Below are 21,101 nucleotides of genomic sequence, written 5' to 3' on the forward strand. Positions count from 1 at the left end.
TCATGGTGGGCATCCTAACTATAGGTGGGTTGGGAAGAGTGAGCCTGAGATTCCTAAGACAGTTGAGGGGTGCCCATCAACTCACCTCCTCTTGCTCCCCACCCAGCTGTCTTAAGAGAAAGACCCCGTTCCAGGACTGCCCAGCCTCCAGGGAGACAGCACAGAGTGCCATCCACCTTCACCTCTTCCCACGCCCTCCTTTTAGCTCCAGATGCACATAAACTGGCTATTCTGTGGTGGTTTTACTTCCTAATGGGGAGATAATGTGCAGGAGAGAGGAGGGGACAAAAGGAGAAAAAGACTCAGAGGAGAAAGGGTGTGAAAAGTTGGTGGCAGAATTGGAATACCTCAGAGCTAGACAAAACCCCAGCCTATGCGGCTAAGTCTCCCTGTTGCTCGCTCTTGGCTTGGGAGCTTCCCCTTGGCAGAGAGGCTGCGGGGTGTGGATGGGGCACTCTTTTTTTTTTTTAATTTGGAGCAGGAGAAAAACAGGAACAGGTTGAAACAGCAGTTTGGGAGAGTCAGGTGAGCCCAAGAAAAAACCATCAGCTCTAATCATCAGAAGCCTGACCCAGGGTCGGGGAGGTGTGTGGACCCATCCTCTGGGGTGCCTCCAGTTCTCCCATCCCGAGGCCTCTAGGGAAGAGAGGAGAGTGGTTCACAGAAGTGGGAACTCATGAGAAAAGCATGGGACAGGGCTGCCACCTTCTTGAATCTGACTCCTAACATTTGGGCCCTTCCCTGTCACCAACGAGAACGGCAAGGCCAGGGCTCCAGAAGAAGCCAGCCTCTGCCTGAGGGTCCTTAGCCATGTCTCGGTCCCTCAAATGACTATGTTTAGGAGCAGCCACAGTGGGATCTCCTCGGTGTCATTCCCTCAAGGAGCCTGGAGGACACAAGGTTGGACTCCAAGCCCAGCCTTCTCTCCATGTGCTCTTGGCCTAAAGAGGCCCACTAAGCCTTGGATCAGGGAGAGGGGGACACTGAAGGATTCCAGATGGGGGGGCAGCAGAGCTGCACGGTGTCCACCCCAGGCTGGTGCCTACCTCTGCAGGACAGCATTGCTCAGAGCACGGTGGCGTAGCAGGATGGAGTGGCCTCACCTGTTGCTCTCTAGGTCACAAAACCACAAATTACCTGTGCTTACTCTGCACCTGGTGCTCACTAGGTGCCGTACACACACTATCTGGATCATCGTGGCACCCCAAGGGAGGATCTTATTCTCTTATTTTATAGAGGAGCGAACCGAGGATCAGAGAGGAAAGAAGGTAGCTCGCCTGCGGTCACAGAGCGAGGCGGTGGCAGAGCCTGTATTCAGATTTGCTCTGTTTGAACCCCAACGTCACGCTCTTAACCATAATGGAGCAGGTAACAGTGAGCAATGCTGGACTGTAAACTAGTGGGTAGGAACCCAAGAAAGATGCCCCAGGAAGGGGATGGCGTCTCACCTTATCACACCCCTATCTCGGGTGGCACGGTGGGCATGATGGGTAAAAGGAAGCTGGGCGGCTCTTCTCATAGTAAGAGGGAGGGGGACAGATGGCTGGGAGGGATGTGTGGTGTTGTTAGAAGTGACAGATGTGGGGGAAGGAAAATAAGAGGAAGGAGAGAAGGACAGTGACGAAACAAAGGAAGACAAGATCAACATGAAGGCTCCCGGGCCAGTTCTTAAGGATTTGGGTTCTCCGTCACCCGATAGGCCCAGTGCCCAGGCTGCCAGGGAACCTGCTGGCAGCTGGGTCCAGCTGGGCTGGGCTCAATGGGCATGCGGTTAGTGGGAGCCCCAGCGGGTTAGCCCTTCCCCTAGCAAGCCAGTGAGAGCAAGCGGAGAGCAGACATATTTACCATTAGAAACGGCCTGAGCGGGGACGTGCTGCTCTAGCCGCCTTTCCCCTGTTTGACATTGTAAAAAAGCTGTTTAGATGCAGGGTGGAGCCACTGTGGCCCACTGGGCCCCAGGCCCCTTCCCACCCTCTCCTCCACCCTGTAAGCCCAAACCACGAGGCCCAGATGGTAAGCCCTGGGGCCCCTGTGACAGTCTCACTTCTCAGCCTTCTCCTGCCTGGGATCCTCAAAGAAGCCAAGCTCCCACCAAGTGACCGGAAAACTGAGAAACTGAGTCTCAAAGAGGGGCAACTGTGGGCCCAACACTACACGGCATGCCAAAGGCAAAGCTGGCATGCAACGTCAAGTCTCAGGGCCGAACCCCAAATCCCAAAGGGTGCCCAGCCTTTCTGCTCAACTCTGCTGCCCGCTCAGTCTCCCCACTAACGCTGAATACCTGGTGGGCCCAAACAGTGACGTTTCCTGCTACCAAGGCTGGTTAGAAACAGGAGATACAGGGCAAGGTAGAGTGAGTTCTAGCTAGGGGAGCAGAGGAAGAGGAGCTAGGAGAACACAGCTGGGAGCCCTGGAAAAGGTCTCGTTTGCTCTCTTCCGTCTGACTCGGCCATCGCCTAGAGGGCGGAGTGGGTCTTGGATTAGAGAAGAGCTCAAGCTTAATAAGGGTATTTTCAAAAGCAGCCATGTCCAGGACTGTCCAAAGAGAAAGAACAGAGAGAGATCCAGAACTCATACGCACGGGCCCTGGACCCTGACCTGGCTCACATGTATTTTCTTTAGGGACTGCACGCAGCTTCTTTTGGGAGACTAGGGATGAGGGGATTTGTGGATGTGTCCAGGGGCTGGTAGAAGGTTAGAAAGTAGAAGAATTAGACCTATGAGAACATGAAAGGAAGTGGAAGAACCCAGGCCAGAAAATGCAACATTAATACCTAAACATGTTTTAGGGACTTTGGAGAGTTAATTGAGAGGGAAACACGTAACAGAAGAGTTTTCAATTACAGAACCACTTCAGAACTATGTGTGCAAGTCTCTGCAGCAGGTGCCCGAGGGAACCCTGTAAGAGCACCATCTGCTCCCCTGTGAAGAGAACAGGGGTCTGGAGTGGGGTGGAGGAAAGTGTGCTTCTTCAGCAGAATGTCACATCGCCGAGGTACACACCTTCACCCAGAGGAACTGTGTTCACACCTCCTCTTCCCACCAATGCATGGCCCTCCGTAAACACCTATGCTCACAGGGCAAGTTCGCCCCTGCCTGGCTCCACACCAAGCCAAAGCTCTTCCCTTTCATTTCCCACTTCTCCAGACAACACCTCTCCTGTCATCTTGTCAGCACCGGAAGTCTTGGGGAATCAGGAATTGATTTTAAGGAACTAAGTTCATCTGTGGCACCTGGAGATACATGAAGTAAGGCCTGGGAATTCAGGAAAAGGGATTCAGGCATTAAAAGTGCCCCAAGCAATGGGATGTAGCTCAGTGGTAAAGTGCCTGCCTAGCATGCACCAGGCCCTGGGTCTGATCTCAGCATCACAAAAAAAGCAAACAAACAAACAAAAAAATCGTCAAACCAGGGCAAGAGACGGAAGGCTGAACTGGGTAAGGAAGTGGGAGGGCTAGAGGCCCAGTGAGAGGGAGTGCCGCTGGACACTGGGCAGGAAGGAAAGCAGCCAGGCGGTCGGTGAGGGGAGCAGAAGGGGGACCTGCAGGAGGGAGGAGAGCGAGGCTACAGAGGACGAAGATACCTGTGCGAGGAGACCCCTTGAGTCAGTTCAGGGCTGGCGGGCTGGGCTAGCTCCATCTCACCAGCTTCAACCCGGCCCTGGGTTTAGGCCTAATGGGCTGACTTCCCCATCCTTTCTCTACCACATCCTTGGTCAACAAGCGCCTCTGCTAAGGATTCCCAGTTTGGCAATACTTTATCTGGGAGGAAGAGGATGGTGAGGCTCCTGGGGTGGGGTGGTGGAACCAGTGGGTCAGAGAAGGGAAGAGAACCAAGTGAGCCCTTCACTGAGTCGTCCCTCACTAGACCTGGCGTGTCAGGGCCTTCATTCCTCACCAGTCACTCTCTCCACTCTGCACCCGCCTCCACTCCACAGTTCCCATGGGCTCCCACACCCCACCACAGTGGACGGAACCCTCCCCTGGCCACACCCACCGATGCACGTCTTCCCGTCGGTGTGGAGAACAAACTTGACATGGCAGCCGCACCGGGGACCCTGCTCTGTGTCATCGCATGTGTGCTGGCAGCCACCGTTACCATAGTTGCATGTCACTGTGCACAAAGAGGGAAAGACACCTGTCAGCTCCCCCTGGGTACCAGAGTTCTCTACAACATGGGAACCGGACCCCTCTTCAACTTTTCTCTCTCACATTCCCTATCCTCCCTCCCTGATCCTCCTGCTGAGGCCCCACACCCTCCTCTGTTTCCTCTCTCTTTCCCTCAACACGGTCCCAACCACCTTACATTTACAGTCTCGTTGGTTCTTGGTGAGCTCAAAGCCAGGGCGGCATTCACAGGCAATACCCCCCTTGGGGGTCTCCCGGCAAATGTGGGCACAGCCATGGTTCTTGTTCATGCAGTTCATTCCTTCTAAAAAAGGAAGAGGAGAGGGGTGAATGCCTGGATGCCTAGACAGGATGGAACTAAAAGGAGCAGCTGGGGGCCTGGAAGATTGGGAGGATTCCATGAAAGGTGCAACGCAGAAGGGACTGCCTCGCCCGCCATGGGCCTCCTGTCTGGCCCCCAGAGCTGGGAGGTAACGAGCAGAGCTCAGAGCCATTCTGAATGATGGATCAAAGCTACTGAGAGCCACCCCAAAGACACCTGTATGATCACCCTGTCTTTCAAACAGCCAAAACAGTGTCTAACAATTGTCTGGCATGGTACAAAAGACTCAAGGGATTAAGAAGCACCTAGAAAAACTAAGATATGATCTCTTCCCTCAAAAGGGCTTACATTCAAACTGGCAAGAAGGTAATTAACAATCAGATCTATAATGTGAATGGGAAGTAACTGGTACAGAAAACTATTAAGCTCCTACTTCATACAGGGCACTATGGGATACAAAGATGAATTAGACATGGTTCCTGCCCTCAGGATAGCCCAGACCAGTGGGAAATGAGCCACAGAAATGGACACCATATATCCACCCCACTCCTTGTGTTGCCCCTCTCAGTCCAGGCCAAGGAAGAGGCTTTGGTGAGGCCCTCAACATAAGCAGCAGCTTCGAGAAACTCAAACGTCTGCAGTTAGAAATAACAACCACCTCAGGTCTGGTCCTAGGTTACCCCAAAGTAACCTCAATCTCATACTGACCCCAGCCCCAAATTAATTCCCCCAGAATTTTTCTCTAATACAGTATCTGTCCCTGGAGCCCTTGGGCATGACTGAGTTGAGGGACAGAGAAGAAGGAGCTGGCAGAGTTGAGAAGGGAGGGCGAGACAGAGGGAAAGCTGGGAACAGAAGCCCGGAGGGTGAGCAGAGGTTGGGCCCTCCTGGGTCATGGGCTGACCTTCTGGTCGCTGGATGCAGGTGTGCTGGTTGTCACTGAGGAAGAAGCCTTCTCGGCAGTGGCACTCGTAACTGCCCATCATGTTGACGCAGCTCTGCTGACAGCCGCCATTGCCCTCGGCACACTCATCCACATCTATGCGAGACAGGTGATCAGCAGGGCCATGGAGTGCAGGACAGGGCCTGGGTGTGCCCCTGGACTTCAACGCCAAGGGCTGAGCGCAGGCTAGGAACCCAACCCCACCCTCTCAATGAGCCAGACAGTTCTCACCCCCTTGTCAGCTAACACTGCAGAGTGTGAAGAGGCCTCCCCAAGAGGACAAAGCTGGAAGGATCTAAGAAGGAGCGTGGGGTGGGAGGCATCTGACCACGGCTCATTGAGGCCAAGGCTTGCCTCCCTCATCCTCACCACGGAAACTGGGTATGAGAACAAGAAAGAAGTCAGAGCAAGAGGAACAGTGATGGAGGATGGAGACTGGTCACACTGGTCAGGGAGAGGTAACCAGAGGTGGTAGCTGGTCATGATGAGCAGCCAGAGAATTGGGGAACCTGGAAATAGCCCTGTGTTCGGGGAGAGCTATGGCCATGGTGCTGAGGTTGGAGGGGCAGGGTGGGGAAGGGTAGCTGAGCCTCAACTCCTTGTGGGGCAGGGATCATTTATGTGGACATGCCACAGCCCCGTCATCTCTCCCTTCCCCCCCGCCTGGGCTTGCTGCCATATTCCCTAGCCTTTCTCCTATTTTGGTTTAACAAAACAAAGTCTGGCAGTTTGGCAGGGAAGGATGGGGGGAGAGCTGCCAGGCCACACCCTGGATGGTGGAGGGGGAACAGTAGGTTCTCACCCCCAAGTCCCAGATACAGGCTCATCCTGGGACGCCCACTTCAACACCTTGATGCTACCTCGAGGCTGGCGGCTGCCTCCCAACTCCACAGCCCTTCTTAGTCTGCCTTGGCCCAGGAGCCACCAGGGAGACTGGAAGCCAATACAGCAGCTAGAATCTGGGGTCCTAAGGACATCATCTGTCCCTTCGATTCTCTCTCCTGAGCCCTGAAATCCTCCCTTCTCCTCCTGGCCAAGGACAGAGGGACTCAGATCCACGTGGCTCTTGTCTGAGAGATGTACCTGTTGGAAGAGCTAAGGAGATGTACTTTGCTTTGTCCATCTCTGCTCCGACTCTTGCTACATCCCTTCCCCCTCTTCCTGATCTTGCCCCATCTTACATTCCTTGCTATTTGTTCCCTTCTGTTCCAACCTGTGGCTTTGTCACTCTAGCCAGGTTCTGTTTCTCCGTGGGGAAACTGAGGCCTGGGACATGGACAGCTTTCCCCAGATTCTCTAAGAGTCAGAGGTAGGGTTGAGACTTGTCTAGTCTTAGACCTTTGCTCCCCCAGTTCGCTCCATTCTTACTCATTCTCTTGTCCCTCTGGTTGGTTGGTCCCAAAACACTTATAAGGAAATGAGAGTTGGTGAGAATCAGGAGGTTAAGAAAGGTCAGAGGGAGCTAGAGCACTCAGAAGCTGATATTCACAGTCCTGTAAGCAACTCCCTGTTCTCTCCAAATGTCAAGGCGTCTCTTTCCAAAGGAGTCCCAAAGAAGTGCCTCAGGGTGATTGGGCAGAGGAGAAAGGAGGCCCTTCCTGAGAGCTGATGTTGGAGGAGGGGTGACCAGGTTGGAGAAGGACCCCACAGGGCCCCGTGTCAGGAGGCCTGGGGTAGGAGGAGAAATCTAAAGTCTGGGTCCAAGGATGGGTGCGTTGGTTGAGGCAGCTCTGCAGTAAGGAGGCTCTCCTAGGCCCACGGACCTCAGAAATTCATCTGTCGGTTCAGGGCAGGTGAGGCCCAGCTCAGACTGCTTTTCTGGGTACCACTCTTCTTGCTTCCCTTCCCTTCCTGCTCCTCTGTGCTGCCAGTGCCCTGTTTCTGATTTGGCACCAGAGAGAAAGCATATGGGAGAGGAGCCCTAGGTTCAGATCTCAAATCCTTTTCTGCTCTGGGCTTCAGAGTTTTACTTGGGAAAGAATCTTAACTTGGTCCCAGTAACTTTTCAGAATGACAGAGACAGAAGTTGAGTTCACCCTAGAGATTCTATCTCTGATCCAGCTCCTGCGACAAGGAGATCAGGTCAGACTGAGGTCTCAGAAGTGAGGAGAGAGTGAGACTGGAGAGTTCAGGAAGAGGTAGGAGAAAACCAGCCTGTAAGGGCCAGAGGCTCCCAGAGTCCAGCAGAGCATCCGCCTCCTGGTCAGCAACAGCATTCCCCGTTTACTGAGGATCTGCTACTCGCTAAGGATTGTACAGTGCTCTTTATACACATGCTCCAATGATGACCCTCCCAGCACCTTTAGACATGAGGAAGCTGAGATTCCCAGAGCCCAAGTCCCCACAGGTAGTGAGCAGCAGAACCAGGATCTGTCTAGAACCAAGTCATCTCTCTACTGTGCTTCACCCACTGTGGCCAAATCCACTCTTTTCATCTGGCCTTCCCTTGTGCACTTTCTAGCAGTGTCTCCTCTGATGTTCTTCAACCAGAACAGGACTATTTTATCCAGTGACCAGTCCCAAAGGGCAGACTGACCTTGTTCTTTTGGAGGAATGCAGCTCTTTTTGGTCACTTTTCTCCTCCTTGCACGGGACATGCTTTTCCCTAAAAGACATCCCTCCAGCCCTGCTCCCTTACTCACCCAGACAGTTGTGTCCATCATGTGCCAGGTGGAATCCATCATAGCAGGTGCATCGGTAGTTACCAGGGATGTTGACACAGTCATGCACACAGCCCGCGTTGTCCTCCCGCTCACACTCATCCACATCTGTGGGAAAGGAGAAGCTGAGATAGCTGGACCCACCTGAGAGTCCCCACTGACCATCCCTCAGCTCAGTCTTGTGGTTGCTTTTTAAAAAAATATAACCTTCTCTTGTATGTGTGTGTTTACACGGTTACATTCATAGCCTACAAACCATTTCGCTGACTTCATTTCAACCTAAGGCATAAGCATTTCACAATCTTTCTAATCACCACTGTATAGGGTTGCAGAATATTCCATTAGGTTGCTATATCCTAACTTATTAATCCTTTTCTCCATTATTAGCCACTTAATTTTTTTCATTTATTATACCAACTTAAATAATGCACCAAAAAACATCTTCACCCATACATTATTTTGTTTATTTAAATTTTCTTTGGTAAACCCCCAAGAACAAAATCCCTGAATCAAAAGATATAAATACCCGTATAAATAAATCCTGTATAAATACAGAATTTGAGAATCCCGTTAGGTAAAACAAAATTACAGCCAAACTTCATGGGTCACATGTGTTCATGGGTCACATGTCCACAGATTCAATGAACACAGAGCAAAAATATTTAAAGAAGACAGCTATGTCTATACTAAACATGTAGAGTTTTTTCTTGTCACTGTGTGCTAAGTAAGATAATAGAACTGCTATTTACAAGGCAATACCATTGTATTAAATATTATAAGTAATCTAGAGATGATCTAGGGGATTAAATAGTTTATATGCAAGTAATGCCATTTTATATTAGGGGCTGGAACATCTTTGAATTTTGGTAACCCCGTGGTGAGTCCTAGAACCTCTCTCCCACAGACACTGAGAGACAACTGTACTTTTCGATTTATAATGCCAGCAGGAATTAACGAATGTTCCTTGTCCACTGAAGTCTCACCTGTACGGCAGGTTTTAAATTTAAAATAATATCCCAAGGCTACTGCAATTTGCATTGCTTTAATTATGAGGGAAGATCTGTTGCAGCATGAATTTTCCCTGGGGTTACTGTTTCTCCACCTTTGTGGGCATGGTGTAAGGGTCCAAAGGTGGGAACCTCAGGCCTTAGTCCCAGTCCGTTATGTGAGTGTGAATCAGGGCCTTAGCTAGTCTACATGGTGTCATGGTGCAAATTAGAACATGGTGCCTTCTCTGGGAGGGTGCAGCCGCCCACCTTTGGCCAGTGGGGACTTCAGGCCTTGGGATAATGCAGTGCGGCCAGCTGAGGGCAGCGCACTGGTTTCTTCTCCCACAGGTACCCCTCTTCTGTTCCCAGTCTCACCTTTGCAGTGCTTGCCATCCCCTGTATAGCCCGACTTGCAGATGCACTTGTATGACCGCGGGGTGTTCTGGCAGATGGCATCGATGTGGCAGTTGTCTGTCCCCTCCACACACTCATCCACATCTGGCAGGGGCAAAGGGGGCACACGAGACCCTCTGTGAGTGCCTCTCAAGGGATGTCTTGAAGGTGGGTTTCCCAAGGGTGAAACCCCTCAAAGACAGAGCTGGTGATCTCCGTGTGTGCTCTCCCACATCCCTCTGACTTCAGAGAGGGAAGACTCTAAGATCAGGAATTCAGAAAGAAACCCCACTGCCCTCAAAAATACCAAATCCACAGTGACAGCTAAATTCTGTCATTTGAAACACTCCTATTTAAAAAGAAATTAAAACCCTTTAGACTGGCTAAACACATTTAACATGATTAGAAATAACCTAGTGCACACCACAGAAATGAAAAGCTGTACAATGAATCAAATGCATTCTGTAAAAATAAAAATTGAAGTTAATAAAAAAATAAAGAAAGAAATAACCTAGTGTGAATTAGTACCTTTTTTAGGAGCAGGTTTAGAGGGAGGGGGAAGAGAAAGGCATGAGGACAGTGGCCTCTGGGAAGGTGGCAGTGTCCAGGGGTCATTGGCACTTCGAGAAGGAAGAAAGGGAGATGGCGCAGCTGAGGGATCCTCATCTGCCTCACAACTCTACTTTAGACCAGGCCCAATGCCACCTGCCCACCCTGGTACCAAGAGGCTTCACAGGAAGGAATTGCCACCCCAGGAGATTCTGCTTGGCCCCCGTGTGGCCAACAGCAGATGGACCAGGAACTGGCAGGGGTTGGCACTAGCCAACTAGTAAGTGCAGCCCTCCTGGCTTTCCAGCCGATCCACACATGCCACCACCATTAGTGCTTATGCTGTGACCCCAGTGTTCTAACAACAGGTGGGACGCACAGAGCTACACTAAAGCAGGAGGCCGTTCCAGATATGGCAAAAGTAAGGATGGTCAAGAAAACACCAGGTAGGAGTCTATGAGCCAAAGATTCTGACCTCAGGGGCAATGCATGGTGCCTATGAAGCTGAATTGAAATAGGGGAGAATGCTTCATTCTGTTGAAAGTGCTTTGTTGAGTTTGTTCGTGGAAGCTCACAGGTGACTCAGGCCAGCCAAAAGGATAAAGTAACATGAGGCAGGATGGGGGTGCCAGGAGCACGAGGTGAGGAGGCTCTCAATGCACATCCCCTAGCACATGCCCAAGCCCCCAGAGATTCTGGTCAGCTAACCTTGGCCTGGCAACCAATATTTTTCTAGTTTCCAGGTGATTCTAACATGGAGCTAGGGTGAAGAACCTAAATTACAGAGCAGATTCCAGGAGGAAGTGATTATTTCTACCTGTGCTAGGAAAGCAAAGATAATCTAGAAATAGCAATCTGCCACTAAAAGAGATGGGATTGAAACCAATACAGTCTGTCTTCCAAATATGATCTATGGGTTATAAAATCACCTGGGTTTTGTTGAAATGCAGACTCGGGTCTTATCATAGATCTACTAAATCAAAAAGCCTTAAGGTGCTTGGTATATTTTTGCTAACTGAATGGATTGATAAACCAGTAACCTCTCCAATTACAGATACCCACGAGTTCTAACTTCACAAAGTACTTATGGGGCAGGTCTGAAGTATCCCGGGGCTAAGGAGAGAAATGAAATATGGAAGAGCTCCCCCAACACCTGCCTCAAGTCTTATGGGCTTCTACTGAGCACTGTACTCTGCCCTTCAATTCTCTGCTCCTCCTCTGCAGCCATCCGCACTGCCCAATGACTCTAAGTGCTGGAACCTGTCCAGTAAGTGTGGACTTACTCCCAACCTCAACTGGGCTCTGCAGTCACGGTGTCCACCGGTCAGCCACCCTGGGAAATCATCCCAAAGTGAAAGAATGGAGGAGAGTTCTTAAGTGAGGGAAAGAAGGATCCTGCAGATGGCAAGTGGCTGTATGGAGAATCAGTCTGTCCAACTGACAAAGAGAAAATGGAACCAAGAAATGTTCTATCATAGGAAGATCATAAGCACCGTGGCCAGTGAGTTCCAGATTGAGATCCAGCTCTACCACTCTCCAGGGAGGCCTTTCTTATTGTTCATTTTGATCTCCCCTTTAAAATGCAGATGATGATACCTCCTTGAGAGAGATCATGCGCAGTCAATGAGAAATAGTTTGGGCAAAGTGCTTAATAAAGTCTCTGGTAGACAGGAGGCTCCTAAAATAAGAAGCCTGAGGTGGTAAATATGAAATCACTAGTTCAGACAACAGATGCTAGAGGACTGTACTGTCCCCTGTGGCAGCCACGAGCCACACGTGGCTATATAAATTTGTTGGGTTTATTTCTTTTGGTACTGGGGATTGAGCCCAGGGACACTTTATCACTGAGCCACATCCCCAGTCATTTTTACTCTTTATTTTGAAACAGGGTCTCACCAAGTTGTTTAGGGCCTAAGTTGCCCAGGATGGTCTTGAACTTGTGATCCTCCTGCCTCAGCCTCCCAAGTCCCTGGGATTACAGATAAGTGCCACTGTGTCTTATAAATTTAAGTTAATTTAAAATTCAGCTCCTCTGTTACAGTAGCCACAAGCCAAATGCTCAATAGCCATGTATGGCTAGTGGCTACCCCAGTGGACGGCACAAATATGAAACATTTCTAACACTGCAGCAAGTTCTATGGGAGGGCACTGTTCTAGGAGTTCTGAATAAGGGCTACCTCTGGGCCCGGCTCAGCAACGTGGGGGCCCAAAGCCCCTCCTCTGTGGCCATCTCAGAGGTGCCTGTCTGAAGCAGCTGGTGGTTCATTAGGGCCTGCTCTCTGGGTTCCAGGTTCTTCCTTGCCTCCCATTCCATGCTCACCTGGACTAAATCAGGCCAGGAAGCACGATGCAGCAAATCCATGCCCCCTGGCAGAGCCCATAGACCCTTCCAAGGGTGGGCTTTCCTAGCCATCTTACCCATCTCCTTCATCTCCCTGCTCACAATGCTTACAGCTCTCCAGCAGAGTCCGTTCTGGAAGACTTTATCCACCCTCGGCCCCATTCCTTCTACAACACCCAAACATTCTAGCCCTTCCCACACATCTCATTCTTTACACACTGAGATGTACTTCTCTTTTTCATCTTTCAGCCTCTCTGCACTCAGCTTTCCAATCCTGGCTCAAAATGTCCTCCCCCAAGTTCTCCCTGGTAAGCCCTGTCCCTGGGGTCTTCAGGCTTCCCTCCATTCATTTGCTACTATTCCTGAGTCGTTGAAGCTAATCATGGCAACAGGTTCCACTTTCCTCACTTGGCTGGGCACTTGCTGAAGAAGGGACACTTTCACTGTTTGGTTGGAATCTTTTGAAGCAAAACAGGCCAAGGCAGAGCTGGGCAGCAAGGCCCAATCCCACTCAGCATCTCCTCCTTTGGCCAGTTCATTCTTCCATGGCTCCCTCCCACCACTTCCTGAATTTGTCCTTTTAGGGATCCTGGGAGCACTCACGGGCACAGCCTCATCTTTGCCTGTTCTCTCAGGGCACGGGTGTTTACTAGCCGACGCCGCTGGCCATGGATTGGTTTAGACCAGTGGTTCTCAACCCTGGCTGTACTTGGAGTTCCTGGGGACCTGTCAAAAAATGTGAATGCCTAGGCGCCCCCTGGACCTTCCGAATCAGGACCTCCAGGGTAAGCCTGGAGCTACCATTGATCCTCATTTCCCAACTCAGGTAATCTGACTAAACTATTTGCCTAAGTTGGGAAAAGACTTTGGGACAGCAACATGAAAGAGTGGTTAAGAGAAGGGGTTCTGGAGCGACGCTGGGTCAGTTCACATGCAGCCTGACTCACGTCCGTGCCCCTGAACTTGCTGTTTCCTCCCGTGTAAATGGGAATAGTCGTGGTCATCACAGTACTGTCCTACAGGGCTGCTGAGAGCAGCAAGTGAGATAATTAATACTCATCAAGGACTTAGCCTCACAACGAGGGCATACAATTAGTGCTCAATAATGGTTTGTGGTTCTTAGTTCTTCTCTCCAGCTGTCTCCCTGGTGTCCTGATTGCATACTGCTTGCTTCCCTCTGAACTCAGTGCCGTAAACTCCTTGAGGCCATGGCTTCTGAATCTTTGAAATCCACACTGCAGCTGGAATAGAGTTGAACATACTCATTCAGCTGTTTAACCAATAGTTATTGAGCAACATGCCAAGCACTGTGTCCGTATGGGGATCAGCAGTGAACAAGGCAAACTAGCGATACATTGAAAGTACTTCATAAACATTTGTTGAACATCTGGGTGGGTAGGTAGATAAGATTCCTATCTGTGGCATTCCCTCTGCTCTAAGATACCTCAAAGAAAGTTTGTTTCTTTACTCTCCTTTGACCCCACAGAGTTTTGGGTGCAGGAGGGCAGAAGTTAAGTCTTAAGAAAAGGGACATAAAGATGGGCACAGTGGCACATGCTGGTATTTTCAGACACTTGGGAGGCTGAGGCAGGAGGATCACAAGTTTGAGGCCGGCCTCAGCAAATTAGCAAGGCCCTAAGCAACTTAGTGAGATCCTGTCCCAAATAAAAAATAAAAAGGTCTGGGGATGTGGCTCAGTGGTAAAGTGCCCCTGGGTTCAATCCCCAGTTCCCAGAAAAGAAAGAAAGCAAGGAAAAGAATAAGAAAGAAAAGAAAAGGGAGATAGGAAACTCAGTGAAGGACAGCATTCCCTTAAAGGCATCCATCTGATGAATGCTGGGGCCAGAAGAGCCTGGGGACAATGACTCATAGGATCTCCAGCTCATCCGATGTCATTTGGGGCAGTTGTGGACATGTCTCATTAAACAAATGGAAACTGAAGCCCAGTGAGGCTATCTTGGGAAGAAGCAATAGCTAGCCCACGTGGAACCAGGACCCAAGTCTTTTGATTCTGGCTCCAGTGCTCCCTCACTGTCTCCTAGAAGCCCTCAAGGAAGGAATCCATGTCTTAGTTATTGTTGTCCCTCCCCAACCCCAACTTAGCACTTAACTCGGCAAGAAGTGGGCATCCGACACATGACCCTGGGCTGGGGTGGGACTGAAGCTTGGGTGATCCTGACAGCAAAGCAAGTCACTGTGCAGATGCTCCTGGGCTCTAGGCATGGGGGCAGCAGGGGAGGAGCCAGGGCAGAGCAGTGGGCAGGGAGGGGCAGACACAGTTGCAATAAGGAAGGGGTGGGCGGTGCACAGTGGGCAGGTGTCGCCTGCCCTCCATTCACTCACTGGGGCCAAGCAGCTGGTCAGAAACAAAAACAAACACCAGGGATACAGGTTCCTGCTGTTAACAGCTTCAAACCGCCAGAGGAAAACTCCAAATAAATATAATTAGAAACTTGTAAAAACGTCCTCTCTATAAACCTGCTCCCCAGGGTCTACCCTCTAAGCGCCCCCTCCAGCCAGCCCTCCCCCCACGCCCACATATCCTGATACTCCACCCTCACCAGGGAGTCCTTGCGTCTGTTTCCTTATCCTGCATATTCCTTCAGCCTAGCGGCTCTGGCCCAGGTTGTTCCTTAGCTTGTCACCATCAGTGACCAGGCCTGGACAGCTTTGGCATGGAGCTCTGAAACCCAAACTTCGCAGTTCTCTAGGGCTATGGTAAGAGCCCCGGGGGAAACCACAGGTAAGAAGGGCCCCGGGGCCCTGTGTAGGAGGTGGTCATCCCACCTGTGCAGCCAAATTACAGCATCCAGTTGTAACTTCAAGGCAGGGTCCTGCTCCAAACAGGAGAGAGGTCTAGGCTGGGGCAGAATACCTGGGGCCAGTCTGGGTGTGGGACCAAGCCTGGGATCCTGGGGTCCAGCCCTGTGAGAACTCGGGTCCCGCCACACTCACATTTCAGCTTCATCTGCCACCTTTTCGGGTGCATACATACAAACACACACGTGTCCTTTGTGGGTTTTCAGGGGTAATACCCACTTAAGAAATTTCAGGAAATTGGGACCTCAGGAAATGTGTAGGGGGAGAAAGGAAAAGTAGCTAAGTGGCCTAGACTCAGGTGCAGGGTCCTGGGGGACAAGGTGTGGCATCTAGGTGAGTAATCAGAGGAGGACCAGCTGCAGGACCGAGGCCCGCCAGCATCTTCAGCCTTCAGCAGGAAAGACTTCAATGAGATATGCAGAATTTCAGAGGGGCAAGGGGCCCAGCTGATTGTAAAAGTGAGAAGAGAATTTTAAAGACTTCCTCAGAGGCCCCAATCCTTAAGACTCTGCATTTGTCCAAAACCACTGGCACCATAATCCCCACCCTGTGGTGCCACCTGAAGCTGGCATTGTATGGGCACGGGAGGAAGGAAGTGGCCAGTCTGCAGACACAGAAGGGAGTCCATGTCCTCCTAGTCCAGGTGAATAGCTGGTCTATCCTCCCAAACATCCCAGGGTTGGCTGCTGCTTCATCCCCTCCAAGGCCCAGCACTTCCTCTAGTTCCAGACTCCTGTCTTCTAACTAAACCTGAAGAAGCTGTCCCCAGGTCTGGGCCTCTTGCGGGCACTGCCAGCCTCAGAGCAGCTCCACAGTTTCCAGTCCTGACAGGGACTCTTTCTTATAAGTGGTCATGTGCTAGGGGCATGGGACGTCCAAGGAGGTCCACACCCCCGTGGGGACGGGGGATTCAGGGAGCAAGCTCCTCCACCTCTATCTTCTTAAGAGGGTCTAAAGCCACCACCCCCTCCCCCCATCACTCAGTTCAAGGCACTAGACCAAGCCATTCCACTTCTTCACTTCTCCAACGAAAACAAAACGCACATTGCCCCACTTCCTTTTTCCTCTCACCAGAGCACTGGACGTGCACGCGCGTGCACACACACGCACACACACACATGCACACTCTGAGTCATGCACAAGCACATTCACACACCCCAGTGAAAGCACACCTCACATATTCAAACTCACACCCAGACTGGCTCCTTTTCAACAGGTCCTGGCTGCTCACATCTCAAACCGGTTCTCACTCATGCCCTCAGATTCCAGAAAACACTTGATGTCTTCCTTCTTGCTCTACCTGCAGGGATTCTGACCTCAGTGTCTTCCAGTCCCCTCCCTCATTGCACCCAGCAGAGACTCAAGGCAATGAGAGGTGAGGGGTGGAAAACAGGGAAACAGTTCTTGCTCCCCATCCCAGGCTCTCCCCGCACCCAGAGAAGAGAGGGCATTCCTAAGGAATTTCTAAGCAGTCCACCCCACTTCTCCACCCTTCTGGAAAAGTGGGGGTGGGGGATTCAGGGGGAACTGATTAAAGATCAGGCTCCAAGAGTGGGAATATCTTTCTCTCCCCAGTATGGCCTGGACAGGGCATAGGCAGGAGCCGGCTGCCCGTGGAGCCACCCTCGCCCGCTGACACGGTTATGGTTTTCATTTCATATTTTGGAGGGAGGGGCTAGGAGGAACAGTCCCCTCACTGTAAGAGCTGGCCACAGGAGCCGAGGGAAGCGGGGAGGAGAGGAAACAGCCACATTAAAGAGGAAGAGAGGGGTGGGGGAAAGAAAGAGAGAGACACATACACCCAGACAGAGACCCGGAGAGACGCATGAGACAGAGAAACACTGTTCACTGCCAGATGAACACTCTCAGTCCTGGGGATGGTGTTACCTGAAGAGTCTAAATATGAGACTTTATCAAAATTCTGTCCCTAACAAAGAGGAGAAAACTACCAGGTAAACTGAAGGGCCAAGCTGACTCCCTCAGAGCCCACCCTGGGGACAAGTTTCCCTGAAGGCCGTGAGACCTTTTCATTCAGCTGTAACCTGAGCCCTATCCAAGGATTAGGTCTTTTAAAGCACGGCTGCCACCATTCCCCCCCAACCCCCCAAAAAAGCAAAGCAAATTAATGCTTCTAAGTTAACAATTATCTTGGTTATCCAGTCTGTCTACTTTAAGATACACAGACAGGCACTTGAAAAACACTCAAAACCATGTACCCTCATGCTCACTCTTCCTACTCCCACCAGCTGACCCGCCCACTCATCCAACCCGCTTCTTACAGGCGCTAAAACATCAGCGTTCACACTTAGTGACTAGTCACAGGCCAGCTATGTCCCACGTGGGTGATTGTGGTCACACACACACACACACACACACACACTTCTCTCTCTCTCTCTCACCTTTACAATTAGGGCTCACTTCTTGCTTTCAGCCTCCACCCCATTCCACATGACTTGGCTTTCCCCACTGCAGGGATCTCAGATGAAAAGGGACAGAGACAGACAGATCCCTGGAGGAGATCTGTGCAGGAGACTTGCCAAGAGTATTTGTAGTCTGAAGATCTTTTAGAGCTTCATGTAAAAGCACCTGGCACTGAAGGCATGCTTTCCAGCACTGACAAGAGCTGGGAGATATGCTTAGGGGCAAAGGAGGCACCTTTAAAGCCCACAGCACTCTTGTCTATGGATAAGATTACAAGATTTCCCTGATCAAACGCTACTGTTCTTCCTGCAGCATCAGCCTACAAATTTGGGTCCAGAGGCATCTCTCTAATTCAGCAAACCTCTGGCAGAGGGGGTTTATAGATTTCCTGAATAGCAGGGTCAATGAGAGGCTTCCATTCTATGCCGAGCTAGTCTCGGGAGAAGGAAGGAAGGAAGGAAAGGCAGTCGGGCTAACTGCAGTCCAGTCAAAGCAGGTGTGGCCCAAGCGAGATAAGCAGTGAACAAAACTTAGCCTGGAAGCTCCTTGAGGGTACAGGCCTCCACTCAGCTGCACTTCCCCCAGCTCCCAGGAGGATGTCCAATGAAAGAGGGAGCCCTGGAGTACCTTGGAGGGATCCTGACTCCTTCTGTCCCTGGAAGATGGGCTGATCTCAGGCTTGAGAGCCTTGGCTTCATGGCACCTGTCCCTTTTAGGGGTCTCCATCTGCTCCTGGAACGCCTTTGATGCACTGCTTCTTCTTTTGCCCCCAGAATCCCCCTCCAACTAGGCCACTACAGACACTGGCTCCAACTTGAAAGAGGCCCTTATCTTGTCTTTAGATTACTGCATGAAATCTGTTCCTTCCTTCAGACTAAACTCCCCAGCTAATTCCATGTTATGAGTAAGTCAGCACGCACTACAAAAGCCAGCTTTGTTTATGAAAACACAAGCAAATCCACAGTGAGGAGAGGGGCTGCTCCCAGGCTAGGTGTTGGTATTGGTGGGCTGTCTGGAACCAGGACTGAGGAGGAGGCAGTTGAGGCTGGAAGGGAGTTGGGGTGGGGTCTGGTATTTGACAATTGAGGGTCTCTAGTGTTTGGTTCTGTTAAAGGACAGGTTGGAGAGGCTAGGGTTAGTGAAGAGGCAGTGTTTTGGGGAGAGGAGGATGACACAGATATTTTGAGAGACCATCTAGTTCAGAGCAGCTCAGAAGCCAAATGCTCAGGCCTCAGGACACAGTGACCTGAATGCCAGACTTGGGCTTCCCCAACTCCCAAGTTCAACTTCCCTTGTGGCCCAGCCACCTCCTTGCCCTGGCTAGCTTTAGCAGCCCCTGGGACAATAGGTAGAATCATAAGCTCCTGGGCAAAACCTTGCCAGGAGGAATTTTCTTTTTGTGGGTATAAATCTCTTTCGGGTGAGGACACTATAGGGGGAGGGGTGCTGCCGGAGGTTAAGGGGGAGGGGAGGCTGTCCTCAGAGAACTGTGGGACACCAGCCTGGTTTCTGCCAGCACTGCCTTGGACTGGCCAGGCGATGAGCTCAGGGTCAGGGACGGGGGCGCGAGGGCCTCCCAGTCACTCTCTTTAATTCCTAGAGGGATCTGTCAGAGCTCCCCAGCCTGGAATTTTACTTTGTTATTTTAATGCAATTCTGACCTGGATTTAAATGGAATTGGAAACCGTGGGCCTTAATAAATAAATATTATGATAAGAAATGAAAGCCATGCAAGACGAAAGAGATTTCCCCCCAAAAGGCAGAAACGCAACATTCTTGCCAGAAGCCAGTCACAAAAATTTTCTTCTCTTCTTAAGCCCCCTACCATTCAGCGAGAGACGAGTTGGTTTTTCTATGAAAGATCTCCTTTTCTTTAACGTTTTTCCACCGATAAGACAGCAACTTCGAAATTTGTCTGACTTTGCATGACGGATGGGGAGTTGGGGAAGAATTCTATGACTTGGCTGAAAAGTTTTCATTCCCTCAGTCTCTCCAGGCCACAACTTAAGTTTCTGGCAATGTTTGAGAGAAGATTCTCTCTGACTTTGGAGGACAAGAAGTCTTTCGAAGATGCTACAGCATGGCAGTGAAGTCTGGCAGAATTCTGAGGTGCATGGTCACTTCTGCCCAACGCCCGCCCTCCCCCCCCCCCAAACTTTCCTCCCATCCTCTTCGCCCAGGGCTCCTCCAACGTTTCGCCCGGGGCGCGGCACCCAGAGGTCAGGTCCCCAGCCCGGGAGTCGGGGAGGACGGAGCCGGGTCTGACAGCAGCCCGCTTCCCAGCACCTGCCCTGCCCCTCGCCGATCTTGCCCCAGCCCTCGGGCCCCGCTGCCCCCGAAGTCCCGGCCGCGCGCCCCTTCTTCCTTACCTTGCGCAGCTTTGCTGTGCTGGGCGGCGCGGGCGTGGACCAGTAGGACGAGCAGGCAGAGCCCGGGCACGCGCCCCAAGCCCATGGCTGGAGCTCCTCCGGACAGCGGGTCCGCTGGGGCTGCTCTCGCAGCCCCGGGAGGGCGGAAGCCGGCCGGGCCCCCTGTGCGCCGGAGGGGGAGGGGAGCGGCGCCCCGCCGAGGACGGGCGGGGGCTGCGGGCGTGGGGCGCGGACCGCGGCGCCCTCCGCGGGAGGCTCCCGAAGCTGCCGGCTCCTCCCGGCCGACGTCGGGGCGAGCGAGGCGGCGAGCCGGACGAGGCGCGGGGCGCTCGGCGCAGCTGACGGAGGGGAACCCCCGCCTCTTCAAGCCGGGCTCTGCTAGCGGCGGCGGCGGGGCTGCTGTGTATAATCCCACCCAATTCCCAGCTTCGCCCGGAGGGAGCTGCAGCCGGAGAGCTCGCAGAGCCGGAGCGAGGGACCTGAGAAAGGGGAGGGGAAACGCAGAGCCAGAAACACGCCCTTTCTGCCTCTCTTTCTTCCTCTCTCGCTCTTTCTCCGTCTCTCAGGCTCCGTCTCTTTTTCTTCGCCTTTCTCCTCCTCCTCCTCTTTCTCCTCCTCTCCTCGCTCCTTTTCGTTTTCTTCCTCCTCCCCCTCCTCCTCCTCCACCACCTCCTTTTTCGTGCCCTTTTTTCTTTCAAATGGGGCCTTGGCGCGGCGGCCGCTCCCCCTGCGCGCCCGGGCGCGGCAGCCCCCTCCCCAGGCTGCCGGGCCGCTGCCTGCAGGAATTTACAATCCGGCGCTGGGGGAGCGGGCCCGGTCGCCATGGAGACGGCTTCCCCGGGAGCAGGGAGGTCAGGCGCAGACCGCGCACAATCAATGGATCAATGCAAGCCCCGCTCGGCTCCAGACCAAACAGCACCCGGCTCCGGCTCGTCCTCTCTCCCCGCTGAAAGAGCGGGGGAGCGAGGGTGCGCCCCCGCGCTCGCACGCGAGGAGGGCGAGTGGCGCAGGTTTACACGCACACCTCCGCCAGGAGACAAAGAGGGCGCGAGGTACCCAGGAGGCTGGGGCAGACGTGGACGCACGCGAGCTCAGGCATACCCACCAACACAGCCCGACACGCGGTTCACAGTTACATAGCACCTCGAATTACACAGATCGACTCCG

At 52.1% G+C, this 21,101-nt stretch overlaps 1 protein-coding gene across 4 annotated transcripts in view; it reads right to left on the reverse strand.

The window, feature by feature from the left end:
• The window catches only part of SCUBE3 (signal peptide, CUB domain and EGF like domain containing 3), a 32,318-nt gene extending 11,778 nt beyond the window's left edge, over positions 1 to 20,540 (reverse strand). For 2 of the 4 annotated variants that reach the window (XM_079147216.1, XM_079147217.1), the window contains exons 1-7: positions 19,935 to 20,539; positions 9,417 to 9,539; positions 8,035 to 8,160; positions 5,354 to 5,488; positions 4,306 to 4,431; positions 3,997 to 4,113; positions 1,846 to 1,893 (exon numbers count right to left, since the gene is read on the reverse strand). In XM_079147216.1, the coding sequence (XP_079003342.1) occupies positions 1,846 to 1,893; positions 3,997 to 4,113; positions 4,306 to 4,431; positions 5,354 to 5,488; positions 8,035 to 8,160; positions 9,417 to 9,539; positions 19,935 to 20,019 (760 nt within the window). In that variant the 5' untranslated portion in view covers positions 20,020 to 20,539. Of the gene's footprint in view, positions 1 to 1,845; positions 1,894 to 3,996; positions 4,114 to 4,305; positions 4,432 to 5,353; positions 5,489 to 8,034; positions 8,161 to 9,416; positions 9,540 to 19,934 lie in introns of all 4 variants that reach the window. The other 2 variants (XM_079147218.1, XM_079147219.1) reach the window with 2 other exon arrangements.
• Between the last annotated feature and the right edge of the window lie 561 nt (positions 20,541 to 21,101).

This window comes from Sciurus vulgaris (assembly GCF_902686455.1).
Source record: "Sciurus vulgaris genome assembly, chromosome: 7".
Lineage (NCBI taxonomy): Eukaryota > Metazoa > Chordata > Mammalia > Rodentia > Sciuridae > Sciurus > Sciurus vulgaris.